Raw genomic sequence first — 21,889 nt, 5'->3', positions numbered from 1 at the left:
ATCTGGGAATCTGCCTATGAGAATACAGTATGAACAGTGAACAGAGATTTACAGTCAGGCGGCCAAGGAGACTACTTGCTGTGAATTGTGGGAGGAAGTCATGTTCATGGACCACAGCTGTGAATGACGAATAACTGAATGACGTTCTTTATGGTTGCGGCCTGCTAATATTATACAGTAAATTATTACTGGCAAATTTTTTCTAATCAGATATAAATGCATCCGCGGGTATTGATAATGAACAAGAAGTTACACTGCAGAATTATAGAACACCAGATATACAACACTGAAATAATATTACGCTATAAAGTCAGTAAATACTTTATAATATTACTAAAAACAGAGACATGGAACAACATTCTAGTTGGTTTGAAGTCATGTGTCAGGCTCTCTCTTATCAATCAACTCTTCTGTTAATGTGGGCGGTAAAACAAAAACAATGCGCTGAAAAACGCTAAAACTCTCCAGAGCCGAGGAATCTGGTGATAATTCTCTGAAGGTTCATCACTAGTGACGCCTCATACTTTACATGTATTCATTTCATCCATTATTGATATGAAAATATTGATCACTGCTATCTTTGTTTTCTGTCTCACTTAAAATTTAACAGTGCATTTCCTGTTGTAGTGTTATGTTTATAGAACACAGTATATTTTTCAACGGTCCAATTTTTTGTTCACCATTTTTGATATTTACATTTAAAGGATTCCTATTTAAAATGTTGATAATGTCTGTATGTTAATGATGTTCTGAAAAAATAAAGGCACAAAAGTCATCATCAGATTTTTGTATTCTTAAATTTGTTATCAATATCAGTAAACCACTCCACTGACATTTATTTGTTTGAGCATTGATATGGCTTCATGATTACATAATATATATTACTCATGAACTCTTACTATTGTTGAAAATATAATCCTTAATGATAACGGATAGAAACAATAGAGGCCAAAATTCAAAGACAAGAATCCAAAGTGCTGTCATGTTGAAAGATCTTCAGTACATGTTGCAAAAGATTTAGGGAAATGTTGAAGTTGGTGATTGTATTTAGATAACTGACACTGGTATCCTCCTTTTTAGAGCACGGTTCTGCAGATGAATGATGTTAAACTGAGTAGTTTTTTTTACTTCGATATCCCTTTCCGTCTTTCTCACTTTAGTTTTTTCTTCCTTCCTATTCTTAATACTAATCTCTTTTATTGACCTTCAAACTGGGCCACTTTTTTTGAATACATTGTTGGCAAATCGGTCAAATAGCACTCGTTTGTTGAGGTGAAAGATGAGCTCAGTACAAAGTTGCACAGTAGTAGTGATCAGTGGTGTTCTCTTTCCTCGACACGCTGAGTCCGTCTGCTCTGGTCGGGTTAAATATAGAACCTGGCCTCCGGTGAAACAGTCCGAATTGCCGGTCTTGTCTGTCGACATGTCTGTCAGCGCCCACTTTGACTCAAACACAGACACACTCTGATAGGGGAAGCTCTGACTTTTTCAGTACCGTTTCCTGTTGTGTCAGATGTGTTTGTGTACTGTGTGTGTGTGTGTGTGTGTGTGTGTGTGTGTGTGTGTGTGTGTGTGTGTGTGTGTGTGTGTGTGTGTATGAATGAGTGAGAGAGAGAGAGAGAGAGAGCTGGAAAGATTCTGTTCCCCTTTTTGCGTCTGTCATGGTCAGGTCTCAAATTTCCTCCTACCTTCAACTGGAGCGTTACCGAGTCAGTGGAACAGAGAGAAAGAAGGAGTTTGTGCGTTGAGGGGGAGGTGAAACCGCCCTGCATCGCCATGCGTCGTGCATTCAGTGTGTTCAGAGGTTACAGGAGAGCCGGGGAGGATGACAACGAGGTGTTTGAGTGCACCCCCAGAAACAAGGTGACAGAAATTAGCCACGATGGACGTGAAAAATATGTGCACTCTTGCTAGCCTTTAAAAGATGATATTCTCAACGCGTTTGACTTCTTTGCATAGTAGATTGATATAGAACAGGGGCTCTGCTGCCAGCACAGATGGATTTCATGTCCCATAACAATTGATTGTCCTTTTCCCCTCAAACTGCCCATTTATAGTTAGAGAACTGGCAGCCACCGCCTGCTTTGTTATCCTTAAACTGTTAAATTGGATTCCAGGTAGCATTAATGACATCCTAACAAAAGTTTGCCCAGTTTACTTTAAAATGAGCAGATAACCATGTGACTGCAGCCTGCGAGTGGAACTCTTTATGTTGAGTTCAATTAAACATTGAGGAAAGTGCCTCCTGTGTGTCCTGCTGCTCCAGGCTGTGTTAGCTTCTGTCTCAGCAGATGGTGCACGTTGCATGAGGCTCTTCATTCGGATTCCAAACAGTCCGTCTTTGTACAAGAGGGCGAACCAAACACTGTCTTCTGACATCACTTCTAGTCAGAGTTTTTGCTGAGTTTCAAGGTAGCTGGTTGTGATTTTTCATTTTTTATTTGTATAGAAATGCTGCAGCTCAGCTGATAGATTGACCAGATCATTGCTTTTGGTTGGTTTCAGTTCAGTCAATATTGTTTGAGGTGACATAGTTTGTCCACCAGAGAGCACAGATAGATTTGAACAGATCTGTGACCAAATTGAAAGGATTCTTAAAAAAGAAAAAAAAAGTGATTATTTATTTGCTTACATTAGAGAAGATCTTGTTTCTGCATTCTGTTTCTTTTATCTTCCTTAGAATTAAATATAAATGTTGTCACGCAGGTGCATGTCATGCTACAATGTTAGCTTGCTAACATGATGGTCCAAAAACGAGATGTTTCACAGGTATCATGTTCTTCATCTTATTGCATGTTAGCAATTGTTAGGATGCTGCTGTACAAAACTAAGCATCGCTGTGGTTGATGGCAATGTCTGTGGTTTTGCAGATATTTTTATTTAATTAGTCAACTTTAACGCAGGCGAAATCTGTTGAGGTCTGTAACCCTGCGGGGTGATTTTTATCTATTTAGAAATTATACATTAATTCACCAAAAGCTCAGATGTCCCAGTTTTTTTTCCTGCACTTAAACGCAGCATGTATTGGCAGTTCTGTGCGTGGTGTGACATGATCTGTCCGTATGAGGCGATCTGTGCACACGCATTCAACAAAATACCAAAGAAACTTCTAGACATTCGTTCACCCAGGAAACTGCTTAAAAGCCAAAATGATCAGCCCTGTGAAGTTCAATTTAAAAATCTGTATCTAAAATATTCATATTTATTCAGTTTGTGATGTAGGCATTTGTAAATGTGTTCAAAATGTTTGTTTTTTGTTTGTGCATTGGAAGTCTCATTTGTGAAAACCCCAAATTATTGTTAAATTGATTGTTCTATGCTTGTTTTCAGATATCTCGTGCAGATTATGTAATACACATTTGTGACCATTTTGAGTCTCAATTTCTCTCCATAATTTTGTGGGTTCATCTGTACAGAATCAACATATATAAATGTACATTATATTCAATTTTTTTAAATTGAATGTTGGTGCAACACAAAATAGCTAAAGTCCCTCTTGAAGCACAGTTGAAGTGTGCAGTGAAAGCAGCATGAATAATATGAGATTGAATGATTGTGACATGCGTGGTGTGAATGTCAACACTGGAACTGTGTTCCTTTCCACTGTAATAAGCCGTGTTCACACTCTGCTCTGTCCAAAATGATTGTTACATTCCTTTCTGAAGTGTTTTTGGTTCAAGCATGTTAATTACTTCTCCACAAGATGCAGTCGGGTTTGTCCGACCCGAGTGGAATCTAAATGAATTTGACCCCGGCCTCGCTCTCGAGCCACACTCAATCATCTGCATTTCGACTACATCATTACTGCATTATTCCCGAAAAACCCAATTAAAACTGCAGCACACTGGCTCCGTTCTGGTTGTGACAGATGAGTCTGAACCCGAGTTCAGCCAAACCATCATCTCTCTGCGGTTTACCTCGTTGCTTGAGTCACTTGCTGTGCGCTGTGGCTAACTGAAACCAGCAGGGCACCGCTAAAGGCTTTGCTCTGCTTCAGTATGTGTGCAGGATATTAAATAATAATTTACATGAAAAATATTCCTGTTATTCCAAGACCAGCAGGAAGTCCCATCTGTGTCCTGAAAACGATTCAAATCCTCCTAACTGAAGCGTGTTACCCCCCCCCCCCCATATTCTTCACTGTAACAAACAGAGGGGAGAGGTGCAGTGCTGGCGGCCTCCCATATCTCATTGTCTCTGTGTGCTTCTGGATCTTCTCTAGAGGCTGGCAATCGGTCTCACAAACTCAGCTTCGCTCCAAAAACCCCAAAATATTTTTCAGAGATTGCAGAACGTTAAATGCTCTGAGCTGTAGCCATGGAAACGTAGATTTCTGCTTATTGTGGAGTGACCTTCGGATGCTGCCAAGTTTTAAAAGACTACCTTAAAAACTGTCTTTGTTGTGTGTCACCGCAGGGCCGTGGAGTTTTTTTTCTGAGTCTGCTTGTTGTTACTGAGAAAAGAAAATTGAACTGAACCACTCTCATATTTTCACAAGTTGCTCCCATGAAGCTACAATATGTAGTGGCGGTCTCAGTGCAAAGCATGCTGTATGATAATTAGTAACCTTCTTTTTTAGTGGTTAAATTCATGTTTCTTTTCCTCAAGCATCTTGTCAACACTTCACACCAGCTGTTTGTGCCAATGCCAGGCTGTATCTCAACTCTTCTTCCGCTTGCTTTCACTGTGCAACATGCATATTTTCACCAGTTTCCCTATTTTTTAAAATATTTTTTCATTTGAACCACCTTTTGTACAACAAAAGGTGCAATCTTAAGCAATATTTATGGTGGCATGATTACTAAGAAGATGCTTATTCTGTCACAGAAAAGAGATGGACTTTAGAAGTTTATTCGTGATCAACAAGGCGTTCTATATTTAAAGGACTTGCGGGGACCTCTGGAAATTGCCTCAGATCTGCTTTTGCTGTTACTGTGAACAAACTCCTGCAGAATCTCAGCAGTCAAGTCATGAAAACACACCATTCGATTTATTAGATCTTTAATGTTGTATTTTTCATCCTATATATAATTCATTAGAATATCAGCATCACTTCATCTTCATAGGATTGTGTCTCTGTTCTCTGACCTGACAGATAAATGATTCCATAACGTTGAGGACCCAGTTAAAATCGGACCGATATGGTCTGCGAGCCACATGCGGCGCCTGATGTGCTCAGCAGCTGCATCCTGCCATGCAGACCGTCAAAGGCACTCGCTGCCTTCCTCTGCCCTCTCCATGCCTCACTTTCATTCTTCATGATCAAGCAGCTGGGTCACTGTGCAGCAGTTTTTTCTGTCTGTGCAGCTAAATACAGTTTTCACGCTTGTAATATCGCCTCGGCTGCAACAAACAGCTCAGCTGATCACATTCCACAGTTCAGTCCAAGATGTGACGGCTGCTGGTTTTAATGTTGGACTGAACATTCCAACATGCTTAGATCTCAGCAGACACTGCAGTGGGTTTTTTTGTAATGGCTCCTTCCGGTTATTATGGAATTCCAGGAATATCAAAGAATTTTCAGAAGAAAGTCAGGACACTAATCATGTCTCCGGAGATGTCAAGGCAAGTCAGAAAAACAGGGAAAAAAGGCGATAGTTCAGTAGATTAGTGTTTTTGTTGACCAACATGCATGAGATGAAAACTTTTTCTACAGAATAATAATGCAGAAAAGTATGCTTGGGGTAAATTAGAAATTGTTCTATTTGTGTTTTACTTTTAAAATATATATATATATTATAATGAATACATTTTCAGTTAAGTTGATGTTTCACTGCATTGACATCAGTATTGACAATATCCTGCCTTCGTTACATATCTTCATAGTATCCAAAGCATTTGATAATCACATTTTAGGGATAATTGAAAAAACATGAAAAGAATATCGGTCGATGTATTAATCATGCCATTTTTTTTTACTCCATGACATCGGCATCAGCCCCAAAAATCGAGCATCGGTCGGGCTCTGATGTACAAATCTTACATAAGATCATGAATGAATACACCAGAGTTCCTTCTCTGACCTCCCTTTTCCTCTCTTCCTCCTCCAGACGACGTCACCTACAGGTCAGGGCCGGTCCGACTCACCGGTCTACACCAACCTCCAAGAGCTGAAGATCTCTCAGTCCAGCCTGCCACCCGTCCCTTCAGGCTCCCCGCTCCACGTCCTGGGTGACTGGGAGACCCACAAAGACCTGAGCGGCAGGCATTTCTACTACAACCGTGCCACCGGAGAGCGGACCTGGAAGCCACCGCGCACCAGGGACACCAGCAGCAGCACCAGCAGCCTCCGAGGAGACAGCCAGGGCACAGCAGAGAGTGAGGTACGGGAGGCTGGGAGTGTCCACACTAAGGCTCCACCACAGGGGGAAGAGATGCTAAAATTCATCCATTTCTCTATGGAGATTTGTATGTCATGAACAGAACTTATATAAGCACCATGTTGGCTTCTAAACATGAACAAAGTATAAACAAAACAACAACGACACCAGTATGCGTGATCACACAGTCGTGGAGGACATAAACAGTCTGTAAATGGACTCTGTGGCAGTCTTTGATTAATAGGCATGTTTTGGTGAAGGTGTGGTGAAGGTTGTGTTGTGGTTACTGAAGGGAGGGCAACAAGTGCCTCTGATATGGGGAAGTCACGGTTTTCTGTCAGGTTGTCAATTCCTGTCTAACTATCCAACACTGCCCCCACGTGGTTCTTTGATTTACTGCAGTATCAATTTAGAAAGCAAGTATTGCTGATATGAAATATTATTGGATTATGATCAGAGCAAATTAGTCAAGTCACAGAAGATTAATCAACATACATTTTTACATTTAAATCCTTGTTCAAGCTAATATTGATGCAAATGTAAAACATTGACTGGTTCCAGCTTCTCAGATGTTAGAATGCTGTTTTTCTTTCTTTGTGTATTTTTGAAAACTGAATATTTTTGTAATTTTGTTGTTATTGAATTTGCTGGTTGGGCAAAAATGGCTTAGGGAAATTATCAGAGGCATTTCTACAACATTTTTTTTTTTTTTTACATTTTAAAGACCAAATTTATAAAAACAAATGCACAGCATTTCTGTATGAAATCTATTACGCTATTTCCAACTATTCATCCAATAATTTGTGAATTGTATTTTGCTAACCATAACATGGATGTCCTCAAGTAAACTATAAGTAGGTTATATTGCTATCCTGACTGCTAACACAAACTTTTATGTTTTTGTTGTTGGGGGTGGGGGGTTGTATCAGGGTTGTAGGGTGTCCCCATATATTTTTTGTTGTGTATATTCTGCTGATGTTTCACTTAAAGCTTGTGTAACTGAGCCTCCTGTCCTCCTCTGCCTTTAGCCGCTGTCCTCGGAGGAAAACTGCCACAGCACCCACTCCAGTCAGTCGGACAGCCAGTACGGATCGTCCCCTAGAGGCTGGTCGGAGGAGCTGGATGAACATGGACACACCCTCTACGTGTCTGAGCACACACAGGAGAAGGTGATATTGGATTTAAATTGTACTAGTTTAGATTTAACTCTGTCCTAATGTTACCCCGAATGACACTCCTTTGTTTTATTTTTTTAAATTCTTCTTTGATGCTTACCAGTGTTTGTGTTTGCAGTGGATAAAGCATGTAGATGAACAAGGCCGACCCTACTACTACAGCGCTGATGGATCCAGGTCAGAGTGGGAACTACCCAAGGTAAGATTACCTCTATGAACATTATCTGTCCGTGTGCTTTTGTCTTCTGTCACGCCCCATTTAAAGTTGCCTTTGTCTGGAGAAAATGGAAAATCTTCTCTCATTACGTAACCCAACACCACTGCACTGTAACACACTTTAATTTGTCGCCTCCTCCTCCCACTTGCGTGTGGTCTTAGGACTGTTCCTGTAATTGTAAGTAGGTGAGGAGCTCACAGAGGAGCCAGGTTTCTGTTGAACTCTGGGTGATGGACTATTAGTGGCTGTTTACGCCTTAATCTGGAGGCTTTGTAGCAGATCAGAATAGACCTCATCCATTGTCAGAGTGAATGTGGTGCAGACACGGATACCTTCTGTGGACTTCAGCTGAGACTGTAGAAAACGATGTGTGGTGTGTAACGGAAGCCCCATTCTGTCCAATGGTGCTGTGGACAGCAAAAGGAGAGGTAGGGGGAGAGGGTGGATGATGAATGTCTGTTCAAATAACTTCTATAATGTAAACTCGAGCTCTCTTCTCGGTCTGTGCAGTACAACATCTCTCCTCAGTCCGGTGAGGTTCCGAAGAGTCGCAGTCTGGAGAGGAAGCAGCAGGATCCCATCGTTCTCACCAAGTGGAGGCACAGCACCTACGTCCTCGACCTCAACGACAAGGTAGGATGGAGTCCACCACAGACGTCTTCTCAAAGAGTTCTAATCTGAGAATGAATGTGAGATTACATTTTGATAGGGTATTGGAAGCAGTCTCTGCTGTTGTTGCTGTTTTTTTCATGTCGTGGCTTATCAGCATTTAAAAGTGACTTTAATCCTCTAGTACGAATGACGCTTTCAACCTGAGAGAAGAAGGCGACCAGTGGCTTCATCTGTTTCTTTTATTTGGGAATCTTGACGAAGGGTAGTGGATTTTTAAACTAAAAAGAAGCCTTATCACGTGTTATTAAAGAGCAGATTGTTGTGAATGTTGTTATCACGCAGTAAAACAACACTTTAACGGAGCACCGGGGTGGCCGTAGTAAAAAAATTATAAATATAAAGCAACAGTAAGCATTCAAGATACTTTTGTGTGCTCACAAAAGACAATTTATTTTTGATTTGTTATTTTCCACATTTGGATTTATTTGTTCCCATGTGTTAATTTATTTGTGTTCCAAGATAAATATATACACAAGAGCCAAAGTACTGACCCAAAGATGAAGCTACATTATTACATCTCAATTTCACCTAAATGAAAAATAACATGTGGATTGTTAATTCATTGTGCAAATATTATAGTTTAATCAATGAGGTTTTGTACAGTAACACACATCTTATCTGTCAAAATAAATGTTCCTGTTTCGAAGGAAGACCCAAACACTTTGTATTTCAGAATTTGATACCTTAAAATCATGATCACTGTGATCATTTTAATACATCGCTCGCCTCAGTTACTACTTGACTAAAACTGTACATTAAACTGAAGACAGACTTGTAAACTATATTTTGTTCCTATAATCCACTTTTTTTTGCAAATGTTTACCTACCATTGGATAATATTGTGAAGGATTTCCTCTCCTTAAAGGGATAATAATAATAATAATAATAATAATAATAATGGTCATAATAATCGCGCTTTTTATGACACAAAGGCATTAAGGTACTTCTACTACCAGGCTGAACATGACATCTACCAAAATATGACCCCTCGTGAAGCACAGATGATGCCCTAACAACATGTATTTGATTTAGTGTATTCAGATCATTCCTATTAAACTTGATGCATATTGGGGGGTTTCATTATTTCCAAATACACCACAAATTAAGAATCTGTAAATACAGCAATTTTTACAAATAAAAATGTAATTTGTTTCCCCCTATAGCTTCTGCTAGGAAAGAGTAAAAGAGAAACTTCTTCACATTCACCAACGTTATTTCTGCTTTAAGAAGCCGACAGTTTCATGTATGATGCATGTTATCTGATTGGGTTCCTGTTTATCGTGTAAATGTAATCTTTTGTGGTGGGAAAGGTGGGCAACACCAGATACTCGTCACACCTCAATACCTTTACAGCTCCAGCACTACTTTGAACTATAATACCTCTGTTAATGTTTTGTGCCATCATCAGCTGCTTCTACTTTCTTTGCACATTCAATTTGTCGGTTTGTAGGGTGACTGAGATTTTTTGCCTCCAGTTTGGGCCAAGCCCAGAAACTCCGGTTCCTCCACCTTCCATAATGCAACAAACCCTCCCCACCACGCAGATCCCACCAGGTGTCACGAAAGAAAATCTTCTAATTTCAGCTTTCAAATCTCAAATTATTTGTATAAATAATTATACATTTACACACTTCATCATGCTCTGTAGTCAGTCAATCAAAAACATGTCACCTCAAAAACCTCACTGTTTTATTTGATCCAGGGTGTTTGTAGATAAGGTAGCTTGTTACTGCCTTTGTTTTACCCTGTTAAAGTGGTAGATGCAGTTTATTTAATAAAGAAAGTAAATGTCATTAAGCTCTGCAAAATACATTATGGAAGGATTGGGAAATCCAAAACCGACATCACTTGGTAAATGGTTGATAACTTACAGAACAATACTCGGATGTTCTGCTTTATAAGATGGAGAACGGTGCTGTACACGAGAGGCTAACTGTGTGGCGGTTTTGTTGCAGTTCTCCTTCAAACTCTGGCAAACCGCCTCTGAGCCGCGCAAGAAGAAATTCCGTCTCTCTCAATATCATGATAAAGTTGGTACCGCTCTTAGCCTCTCCTCTAATCAGCAGCTGTTCCGTTGTGATTCACTGTCAGCGTTGTCCTATAAACATCTGCACAGGATTCAGTCCAGCCCAGTGTTCTCCCAATCGCACAAGTCTGATTTGTTTCTCTTGTGGCTCGTAGTTACAGTTGGATGTTCACAGGAGAGAAGCAGCATCTTGGACTAAATCTCTTTGAATTAACACAATTTTCTCAGAAGCCCAAAAGCATGTTGTTTGTATCTTAAATTCTAACTCGCCTCTTCCTTAATCTTGATCTTTTGATGACCTGAATTAACAACAACACAATACTGTGATTCCCCACCAGGTTCCTCATCCATTTTCTTCTCCTCACTAACCTCTGACTGTCTTCATGTAGTTAGCCGGTAGTTATTAGCGACTCATGTTGTGCCTCTTGTTGGTAGGAGTGTGCTCCGGCGCCCAAGCAGAGCTCTCCAGACTCTGACTCCTGCCCCTCATCTCCTAAGCACCCCTTGACCGTTAGTATCCCAGCTTGCACTGCACACTAGCATCGCACTCATCACCCTCCTGCTTTCACTGCATCCAAATACAACACTTGGCATTTCTCATCTTCTAAACACTCCATTTGGTTTCTCTCATCAATTGCATGCCACATCGTACATCTAACTGCATCGAACCTAACACCACACAGGAGCTTTCTATCTGCTAGCAGAAACACAGCAGTGTTACAGTGCCATCTGCTGGTGATAATTGGACAGAACATCAAGCAACACGGCAGCTTTTAGCCTCCAACACTGTCCCATTTGCTTCAGTGTGTGTATATGTGTGACTGGGATCTGTGTGTGTGTGTATATATGTGTGTGTGTGTGTGTGTGTGTGTGTGTGTGTGTGTGTGTGTGTGTGTGTGTGTGTGTGTATTATTATGCGCATGTTCTAGCAGGTTTTTATCTTCCTGTGTCTCTCTGTCCTCAGCCTTCAGAGAAATGTGGAGTTCTCAATGTCACCAAAATCACAGAGAATGGAAAGAAAGTCAGGTGGGAATTTATTTACTTTTTTTAAAAACCCGATGAACCTTGTAGAACAGTGGTTTTTAAATGGTCTCCCATCAGGACGCTCATTTTTACTTGGTCATTAAGTCATTTGAAATTTTTGAGTCTCTCAAATTGATTTCCCGAAATAGTGCAACAAAACACAAGTTCTGTTAAAAACAGGAAATAAACACACAAAAAAGTGGAACTCGTGTTAAAAAAATCTTATGAAAAAAGGCAGACTTATGAAATAAGCTAACTACATTTTTTTTTTTTTTACTCATGTGAATACAAAACCATTATTATGGAGTGTTCTGTGAATTCACTGTCGTTCTTCTGTTTTTTCCTGACTTACAGGAAGAACTGGACCTCCTCGTGGACTGTGCTGCAGGGTTCCTCCCTGCTCTTTGCGAAGGGTCAGGGGGGCAGCACCACCTGGGTACGTATCCCATCAGCCCCAAGAGGCTCCTGCCTTTGCATAGTTTATTTAGCCTTCCATTCATCTCTGATATTTCCCTCTTCTTTATTTCTGCATAGTCACCTGTCTCCATGCCACCTGTGCTGTGAAGTTTGTCATCCTGTTTATTGCTTTTTCCTCTCCTCTCCTCTCCTCTCCTCTCCTCTCCTCTCCTCTCCTCTCCTCTCCTCTCCTCTCCTCTCCTCTCCTCTCCTCTCCTCTCCTCTCCTCTCCTCTCCTCTCCTCTCCTCTCCTCTCCCCCTCCCCCTCCCTGAAGTCCTACTACCGCAGTGGCTCTATCCCAGAACTGCTCCTCACTCTTCTTAGCAGCTGGAAGCGCTCAGTCAAGCCCCGTCCTGCTGTCTCCTATGTGAACTGTCGGCCTGTGCAGGCTGCTGCTGTATGTCCCCTCTCTCTGCATGTGTTGTTACTCCTGCCTGTCCTCCGTTCTTTCATTTACCCTGCTCTGACTGTGTTTCAGAAGCTTGATTCACTCAACTCTTGTTTATTCTGAAAAGCCAGATAAACAAAGCCTTCAAAGCTTTTTAAACTTTGGCAAATACAATATTTTACTTGAATTTTCAGGAAAGCATGAAACATAACAAGTAAATGCTTTCTTCAAACCAGTGTCTTATTTTTAAGACTGGCAGTTTTCATCCCTATGATGTGCATTATTGTTGAACTTCTTGACATTAAACCTGAACATCCTAACTGGTGCAAACAACACTGGACCTCATGTAAGAAACACTGTGTGATTTAAGAGAGCTTTTTTTTTTCTCAGTTTCTCATTTTTAGAAGTATCTCTTAGGTACAAATAAAATTAATAAGTGTACACAGTCCTCCTGTTTCCACAGATGTAATACATTTGTTTGACCTCAGACTTGAAATGTTAAATATGTTACAGGAGTCACCTAAAACGAAGAGAAAAAAAAATATTGCACGAGGCCCACAGTGTTTTCTCAGTGTTACCAAGTTACATGATACAATATGGTTCAACTACAACACTGACAAAATTTATATAAAAGAACCCTAGAATATTTTTTTATTCCTCAAAAAATCTAAGCCAAAAGGTTGTGTTTATTTATATGCACATACTACTACTACTACTAATAATAATAATAATAACTAATTATGTTTTTGCCTTTCTTATAACACAATACTAAAAACGTTTTTTACTTCACATGATGCGTTCCTAAATGATTTCACAGTGTTTAAGAATGTGGCACCTGCTCCAACAGTCATTCCTGAGAGAAGGATGCAAATGTTATTAATATAACTGAGGTTTAAATGATGTTACTTTATTTATTATTGTAGGGGATGCGGTGTCTGTGCTTTTACACTCTGTGAAACATGGTGCAAATTTTTTTACCCCAAAAACAGCATCTTGGAATGAAAGTCTGTCTGATTTCTGTTTTTTGCCTCGACTACATCCATTCAATTCACTCACACATTATTGTCCTAAAATGTCGTAGCACATCCCTGTTTATATTCTGTTTGTGTCAGACATCAACTCTCACACTGCATCTCGACTGTTGATTCCAGAAGTTTGGCGGCAATCAGTCAAAGCCGGAGTTCACTGTTGATCTACGCGGGGGGGCAGTGGAGTGGGCCTCCAAGGACAAGTCAAGCAAGAAGCACGTCATCGAGGTATCGCTCACAGTCGACCGACCCGCTGTCAACTTCCAGCTTCTGCTCCTGAAGACCTTTGGTCACTTTGGTCCAAACGTCTCTGAGCAGCTTGTTTTTCAACTTTGGATGGTTTCTCTCCTCAGCTGAAGACCCGTCAGGGCACTGAGCTGCTCATCCAGTCGGAGATCGACAGCGTCATCAACGACTGGTACCGGGCCCTCATGGAGACCATCAACACACATGTGAGTGGGAATATTCACATTCGTACTCCTTTCATGTTTTTTTCCTTTTGATTTAGCTGCTTCTCATATCTGCAGCTTTTTCTTGACTTGGTGTCTCCAGAGCTGAAATCACAGTTAACACCTGTTTACACCAACTACAGTGAAAGAGGGAACACTCCTGAGTTTAAATTGACTGCTGCTGCAAACTTGGAATGGGATCTAAGAGCCAATTCCTTTCAGCTAACAGTTCATGAATGCCTCTCCTTCTGTCCAGGCATGGGAGTCCGATGAGGCAATCGAGGACGATATGCCTGAATCTCCAGGAGCTGAGAAACAGGATAAGGAGAAGGACCACCGGGACTCCAAGAAGAACAGAGGTGAGATTGGACGAGGCTGCTACCGTCCCTGCGTTGCCGTTTAAATGGGACATAAATCTGTTTGTATCAGTGTCTTAAAGAAAAGCGCTCAGCTCATCATGCCTGTCTCCCATCAGTGATGAAGACCTCTGTGAGCATGGACTCATCAGACCAGAAGAAAACCAGGTTGAAGCTCAAGAAGTTCCTGACACGTCGACCCACATATCAAGCTGTCCGTGACAAAGGATACATTAAAGGTAATCAGCCAGAACCCGGCTCAGTAGCTCAGGACCCGACATGAATACAGCGTGTCCTCATGACCTCCCACCGGACAGCTGAAAGTTAGACATGAACCTGTGTTTATCTCTTCACAGATCAGGTGTTCGGCTGTAGTCTGACCAGCCTGTGTCAGCGGGAGAACACATCAGTGCCCAACTTTGTCAAAATGTGTATCGAGCATGTGGAGAACACCGGTATGAGCAAGCACGCACCTGATTCTCAGTCCCTCTCAGATATGTTCCCCTTTCATTAGTCTGTGCAATGGGTCTGAATAAGCACCCTGCTCATTCACATAAAAGTGTTTTGCTGGTAATATTTCTGAATGAATGCAGTCACACTGACAGACGGGCTGGTTTTAACATATAGTGTGCCTACAAACCGCAACAGCCAAGGAAAAAAAAATCCTGCTATATAATTCCCGACATTTAGAAGTGCAAGGTCTGACTGAAAAGAGAAGCTGATGCTTCAATGCAGTGAAAAAACAAATACTAAAAGCCTAAAAATTAATCAAAATAATTAAGAAAAACATACCACAAACATTGATCCCTTCAAAAGAAATGGAGTTGAGAGATCCAATTATAATGGAGATATAATTGCACGAGTAGGCAATTGTATCACTATTTATAAGGCTGACATTGTGATGCTTCTGTATTCTGACAGCAGAAATAGAGCAGGTCATTGTCTTTCTGTGAATGATCTCAACTAGGAAGTGAAACATTCCCAAATGGGAATTTTACTACCTGAATGCATTAGTAGTTCACCACCACCACAAACCACATTCTCCAAAAGACAAACAGTTCAATGAACACCTTTTTAAAACAACAGGTGGAGCTGCTGAGTGTATTTCACTGAGGTCAGCACCAGTTGGTCAGTGATGGAAGGTTGAATCCACTGACTTCAGATTCAATGGTTTATTTTGAGCTTGATTGACATCAGTTCACATTAAATGTACAAAAACACTTGACATGTTAAACCCACAAAACACTTCCCTGGTGAGGTTCGGCTGTAGACTTCACGAGACTACAAATGAAAGCCAATGCAGAATTGCCTTAAAGGCTGGTTCCAAAAAACCTCTGGCTCCAATAGACTCTCATTCAGAAAGCATGAATTTCTCTAATAAAAATGCAGTTGTTATAAATCAATAAATGCTTTTCACAAGTAATTATGACGTGATAAATCCTCTCCTTGTAATCAGTGTTTTAGTCATCCTTCTGAAAGTTATTTAATAATGAATTCAATATTAGACCTCAAAGAGAGGTATGTTTAGTCTGGTTTGATTGACATGCCTGACTTGCAGTCCGGTTGCCGGTATCAGAGGGCGGACATAGTGTCCTCGGGTTCCCAGTCACATTGAGTCAGATCCACTTCTCGCTCCTCCCCACCTCGTCCAAATATGGTCACTTCAAATCAGCAAGTTGCAGCTTGGGTTGGACCTAAAATTCTCAGCTCCTGGTCCTCACCAGCTCTTCATCTGTTAGATAGGTCACTGATGTCAGCAGCAGTTCCCGACACACAAAGCTGGCAGTTTGCTATTAGAAACTGTTCAGTGTCTATGGTGCTCCTCTGCATACTGTTTCCCTGGACAGACTTTATGGAAGGCAGGTCAGCCAGTTCAGCTTATCGAACTGCAGTGGAGCCCGTTAGCTGTTATCAGGAATCCACCACACGCTTTGGATGCGGCAACTTTTTCTATCAGACATTATTACAATCCCTCTTTGAAACATCATCAACACTGGTTGTATCCAGACTACTGTTTATGTTGAAGATGTGGGGGTGATGCAAGGTTGAAGAATTTTGATCAGGCCTTTGAAGATTCCATCTTTTTGAGATCAACTTAGTGTGTCAAGAAGCACAAACCCGGTCTCGTCATTTAGCCTCACTGCTTTTGTCTCTCCACCCTTCTTCTCATGTTTCCCCTGCAGGTCTCAGTATTGACGGTTTATACAGAGTGAGCGGGAACCTGGCAGTGATCCAGAAGCTGCGCTTTGCTGTGAATCACGGTACGGCTCCAAAGCCCCCTGAGCTGCACTTTTGTCTGACCACCAGTAACTCTCTCAGCCTCTATATGTGGTTTGATGTGTCAGCTGTCTGGAAGTAGTTTTGTTTTATGAACACTTTGTTGTCTCTTTCTCCGTTACCCTGCGGTTGTTTGGTTTCCGTCCCTCTGTCAGACGAGACGGTGGATCTGAACGACAGTAAGTGGGAGGACATCCATGTCACCACGGGAGCTCTCAAGATGTTCTTCAGGGAGCTCCCCGAGCCTCTCTTCACATACGGATCCTTCAACGACTTTGTGAACGCCATCAGTGAGTAACTCATCCACTATGCCAAGCACCACTATTCACAAACACTATGACAAACTATGACACAACTAAAAACTCCACTGTCCGTTGAGGTAAAAATTATTTCTCCATTTTTGTCCCTGATGTGGCCACAAGATGGCGCACTGCACTTGTGTATTTACTGACTCTTGTTTCTCTGCTTCAGAGTGTTCTGACTACAAGCAGAGAGTGAATTCAATTAAAGACTTGATCAAGAAGTTGCCAAAACCCAACCACGACACAATGCAAGTCCTCTTCAAGCACCTGCGCAGGTGAGAACAGTGCAGTCTTCCTCTTTATGGACCGAATGAGGTTTTCAGACATTTTATATTCACGAACCTTTAAGGGAGAAAAACCTCTGACAGAGGGAAGGAAAATCTTCCTATTAACAGGGAGCAACCTCCGACAGAAACAGCCTCAGAGGTGGCGCTGCCATTCTCAGGTTGTTTTTTTCCAGATATTTAATAAATTAAATATTAAAACAGGAACTTTTTTTTTCTCTTTGACTGACTATATTTTGTGGCATATTTTGTCAAAAGAAAAAAAAAAAACATTTCTCAAACTAACATAGACAAACAATATATTGTTTTAATAGTAGAGCTGCTCTTTGCACAAATATTTAAAATATTCATTAGAACAGACACAAAATTAGCATACACCTGTAACATGAACCAACATATTTATCTGTATCTATTTTTATTTATAATATTTTTATATATATATATACACACACACATATACTGATCATATGTAACATTAAAACCACTGATAGGTGAAACATTGGGAATATTACAGCAGCCCAACCATAAATCCTCCCTTCATGAGGATTAATATGTTCAGTTGTTGTTCAGTCTGATTGAGAGAGGTGTTTATCATTCATTTCCTAACCTTCCTAATATTCTGTCCAACCTATTTCTTCATGACTTGGGTTGACAAAATATTGTAATAATAATATGATAATAAGATAATAAATCAACTCCTATCTTAATGAGACTGAACAACAACTGAACACTATAATGCTCATGAAGGGAGCATTTATTGCCAGGTTGCTGTATTAAACTTTATGCTTCAACCCGTCAGTGGTTTTGATGTTACGGCTGCTGACTGTATACTGTACATGTAAGTCATATCTATATATAGACAGATGGAGATGTAGAGATAGATATATGGTATAATTAAAATCTTTTTGTTGCTGCTCAGCTCACTCTGCAGCAGTCCGTCTGAAAGTTATTGAGGCCTTGATAATTGTGTAGCCTGCTGCTGGTATGAAAGTGGTCATCACTCAGAGAGAATATGTGACAACAATAAAATCTAAATGAATATAGGATGCCTCCTAGTTTAAACTCTGCTTTAACTCCGTGTCCACTCGTGGATTTTCTGGTTTCCTAATGCTCACATTTTAATTTATTGTTGCTATGCCACCTCAACAACATGTTCACATTTAACCATACAGACACTTAAAGGAGTTTCATGCATGCGGATCAAACTGAGGTTGGACCTGTTTGACTGCCGCTGTTTACTTTTCCTCAGAGTGATCAGCCTTTGGCAAACACAAACTACAGCCAACGTGTATTCTTAGCCTGCAGGAGCCACTGGCAATATCATATGTTCACAATGACATTTGCCTAGGTTTCCAATTTGCATTTATATGGCGCTGTGTTTGCTGTAATTCAGTACCTATGAAGTGGTGTTTCTTGAGGAAATTTATAGCGTGACATTCAGTGTATGGAGGTCTACGTATATCAGCAGGCGGATTTAATCTTCCTTTTTTTTCACCGCTCCATGAATATGTTATTGTTTTGTGCATCTGCATGCAAGGATGTAGATTCTATTTAAAAGGCTATTATGCTCTTGCCTGGAGTGTTCTGTGGTGTTACAGAGTGTGTGTGTTGTGAGCGCTCCATCTCGAGCCCTGAAGATGTGTGTGTGAAGACTATAATGTTTTTTCTAGCTAGAAACCTTGAAGCTGCGATGAAACCAAACAACTGTCAGAAAATAACACAACCCCCCCCACCCCCCTTTACCCACCTACAGGGTGATAGACCACGGGGAGGCCAACCGCATGACCACCCAAAGCGTGGCCATTGTGTTCGGACCCACGCTGCTCCGGCCCGAGACAGAGACGGGCAACATCGCGGTCCACATGGTCTACCAGAACCAGATAGTGGAGCTCATACTGCTCGAGTATGAAAATATTTTTGGTAGGTAGAGGTGCCCGCTTAGAAGAGGATGCCAGGCTTTTCAGACATGAAAATTTTCCCCCCTTTTCTTTGACTGATCTGAACATTGCTGTGGACCAAGCAGTTGGGAGAACAAATCAAAGTTGCATTCATTAACAGGACCGTGTGTGAGAGTGTTGCACTTGCACAAGTTTTGGAGATGAATTGAAGAAAAAAAATGAAAAAAACAAGGTGTATAGATATCACCTGCTTTTTCAGTTGCCATTCCTGCTGCGAATAGCGGGCCGGACGGGTTTTTTCAGAGTGGTGCCGTGGTGCTGTGTGGACGTCCGTGTGATTTGGTGGATTTGTGTATTCAGGTGTTTTCACATACACTGGATCCCTGTGGCCAGTAGTTCAAACGTCGAAGCGGAGCCGGTCGCACCTTTCGCCTCCTGCTGGAATCAGAGCGGACTTGCGGATGGCGACACGCATCGCTGCTGCTTCTGTGGCATTAAAAGGCCGAAACCGGCAGCCTCCTCACCTCACTGGAGGAGGAACGAGCTGAATCCAAAATGGATAATGTTTTCTGTGTTGTGGAGCTTTTGTCTGTGATGTGTGAGCCCTTTGTGCTTTTGGATCAGGTGGGAAAAAATAATCAGCGTTAACAGCGTCTTTTTGGCACTTGGATGAAGTCAAGTTACAAATTGTGTCCTCAACTTCCCATAATCCCACTTACCTTAGTGACACCATCACCCCCTCTCCTTACCCGCACTTGTCCTTTCCAACCAGTGTTAGCCATTAACCCTGTGACACAAGCGTCCCGTGACCCTGAACGATGGAGGACAAACCCCCCCCCCCCCACCCCCGTGTGTGTGTGTGTGCGCGCGCGAGTGATTTAATGGAATAAAAACTGAGCAGAAGCATCCTCGTCTTGCCACTTTGTAGAAACTGTGCGTCGTGTTGTCTAATGTGCTTTGGTAACGTTTCTGTTAAGCTGCTGGGGCTCTTCGTCTGTGCTCCTTCATGAACTTCATTGTTGGTTTCTTCGGTGGCGGGAAACGTCACTGAGGTCCTGTTGTAACTGGAAAACAAAGTGGATTTCTGGAAACTGCAATATTACCATTTCACATGAACTGTTGGTCCTTCTCCTCACTAAAACTAATATTAAAGAGTATTGAGAGAAGGGAGTTGGTACAGAGAGTATTTCAGCGGTTGTTGTATGGGGGTGTATGTGTTCAAATGCAAAGAGCCTTTAAAAACAGAGCATATGTACAGTGACAGCAACTAGTTGTTAAGATGTGTTATAGTGACTGAGGTATGTATGCTTTGATGGTGAACCAGTGGAAGATTTTGATTTTGTAAATTTGAATTAAAACATGAGAATACACAGATTGTGGAAGAAAAAAAAACCCCACTTGATTGACTGTTACTTTTGTTTGCAGGTGTATCTGGAATGTTTGCGCATGGTCAGCTGCACATTTTGAATGTAATTTTCAGGCTAACTGCTGTTTGTGAAATTGCTATGTCTAATAAAAAAGACAAACTAAACGTTGGTGCGTGTTCGCTGGCTGAATGTAATGTAAGTTTAGTGTTCGATGGAGACGATAAAGAAAGAAAAGGTGAGTTTGCTGTTTAACCTTCAATCAACTCTAAAGCTTCCCCTTTCCCTCAGCTTTAATTACATAATTGAATTAATCTACTCAACACTGATATCCTGCTTATTGAATTGAGTGATTAAGCTTTCACGTCTCAATCAATTATATTCCTACCTGTTAATTATGAAATGAACTGTGGTGTATTTCTGGAGATTTCTCGAATGCAGTGCAACCTCTGCTGCTCAACTTCCATTAATCTGATTTCTGCGTTCTTCGAAGGCCGTTTTGTCATTACTCCTCGGGTCAAACGTGGCTGCAGACCTGAAGGCTGTGGATTAATTGATGTCTAATTAGGTAATTGCCACAGTGCCAGTTTTGATTAAGAAGCACGAGGCGGAGTGAGTGCTGAGCAAAGCTGCTTGCTGGGAGCCACACTGAGGCTCCATTTAGTTTTCCTCTATATTTTCCTGCAGGTGTGTGTGTGTGTGTGTGTGTGTGTGTGTGTGTGTGTGTGTGTGTGTGTGTGTGTGTGTGTGTGTGTGTGTGTGTGTGTGTGTGTTTGCTGATAGCCTGCTTCTACGGGAGCCAATCTCAGCCGTAAAAAAAGAAGAAAATGCATGAAATATGAGGAATAATAAGAATATTAGTACTAAGTCAAAATGCTGCAATGAAGTTAAAAAAAAAATTTTGTTTTCAAGTGAAAAGATTTGACATAATTGGTGAAATTGATAAGACCATAAGTCATAATCATGACAGTAATTCAAAATATTTTTCAAATTATTACGGTTTTCTTCTGAAAAGATAATAAGTCATAGGTTTTAAGAAATTATGACACTGTAAATCAAACTTTTGAAATAATGAACTTTGATTTTGTAGTTGTTTTACTTTACATTACAAGGCAACAAGAGTAATTTTTTATTCCACAGACATCTTTTAAAATTCACAAATTTGACCTCTGCATTCAACCAATCTATGAGACATAATTCATTAAAATGCTGTACTCTCTTTAAATTGATCATCATTTAATAATCTCAAGATTATTTTGGTGTCTAAAGAGTTTGAAGTATGTCCTAAATTTGGCTGTAAATGTTACATCATCTCAAACTGTATTACTAGATTAAATGTTACAGAGAGCATCATTCTCTGGTTACTGGTTAGTCACCAGCTCTTGATTCTGTACTCCTTCCACTAAAACTTTTTGGTTTTATTAATTCATTAAACTTTTTACTTTCTCATTTATTTACATGCCAATCTTGACCAGGTTTCAATCTCAGTGTCTGTAATGTGATGGTTGTGACGGGATTTTTTTTTTTAAGTGGTGCTTAAAGGTCCCACAATGTCAATTTGTCCTTCTAGAAACAAGATCCCTGTCAGATAATTCACAAAACATGTTGTCAGTAGTTTCCAGTGGAACTGCTTTTGACTGAAGACTTACTTTC

The 21,889-nt window shown here is 40.8% G+C and overlaps 1 protein-coding gene across 6 annotated transcripts in view; it reads left to right on the top strand.

Annotated features, from left to right (window-relative positions):
* arhgap12b (Rho GTPase activating protein 12b) overlaps positions 1–20,381 on the top strand; it is a 60,752-nt gene extending 40,371 nt beyond the window's left edge. Inside the window, exons 1-18 of one of the 6 annotated variants that reach the window (XM_069698089.1) lie at positions 1,663–1,863; positions 6,051–6,323; positions 7,349–7,489; positions 7,614–7,694; positions 8,223–8,345; positions 10,846–10,920; positions 11,375–11,436; positions 11,788–11,869; positions 12,165–12,287; positions 13,430–13,534; positions 13,660–13,758; positions 14,012–14,114; positions 14,231–14,350; positions 14,468–14,566; positions 16,295–16,372; positions 16,544–16,678; positions 16,860–16,965; positions 18,728–20,381. In XM_069698089.1, the coding sequence (XP_069554190.1) occupies positions 1,777–1,863; positions 6,051–6,323; positions 7,349–7,489; positions 7,614–7,694; positions 8,223–8,345; positions 10,846–10,920; positions 11,375–11,436; positions 11,788–11,869; positions 12,165–12,287; positions 13,430–13,534; positions 13,660–13,758; positions 14,012–14,114; positions 14,231–14,350; positions 14,468–14,566; positions 16,295–16,372; positions 16,544–16,678; positions 16,860–16,965; positions 18,728–18,902 (2,067 nt within the window). In that variant the 5' untranslated portion in view covers positions 1,663–1,776 and the 3' untranslated portion in view covers positions 18,903–20,381. Of the gene's footprint in view, positions 1–1,662; positions 1,864–6,050; positions 6,324–7,348; positions 7,490–7,613; positions 7,695–8,222; positions 8,346–10,845; positions 10,921–11,374; positions 11,437–11,787; positions 11,870–12,164; positions 12,288–13,429; positions 13,535–13,659; positions 13,759–14,011; positions 14,115–14,230; positions 14,351–14,467; positions 14,567–16,294; positions 16,373–16,543; positions 16,679–16,859; positions 16,966–18,727 lie in introns of those variants that run through there. The other 5 variants (XM_069698083.1, XM_069698084.1, XM_069698087.1 and 2 more) reach the window with 5 other exon arrangements.
* Positions 20,382–21,889: the final 1,508 nt, after the last annotated feature.

Source organism: Brachyistius frenatus, unplaced genomic scaffold, assembly GCF_029030835.1.
Source record: "Brachyistius frenatus isolate BFR_SWC_R1_liver_20210118 unplaced genomic scaffold, ASM2903083v1 Contig_25, whole genome shotgun sequence".
Taxonomy (NCBI): domain Eukaryota; kingdom Metazoa; phylum Chordata; class Actinopteri; family Embiotocidae; genus Brachyistius; species Brachyistius frenatus.
The sequence above is the reverse complement of the archived record's forward strand: the minus strand, read 5'-3'. Positions and strand labels throughout refer to the sequence as shown.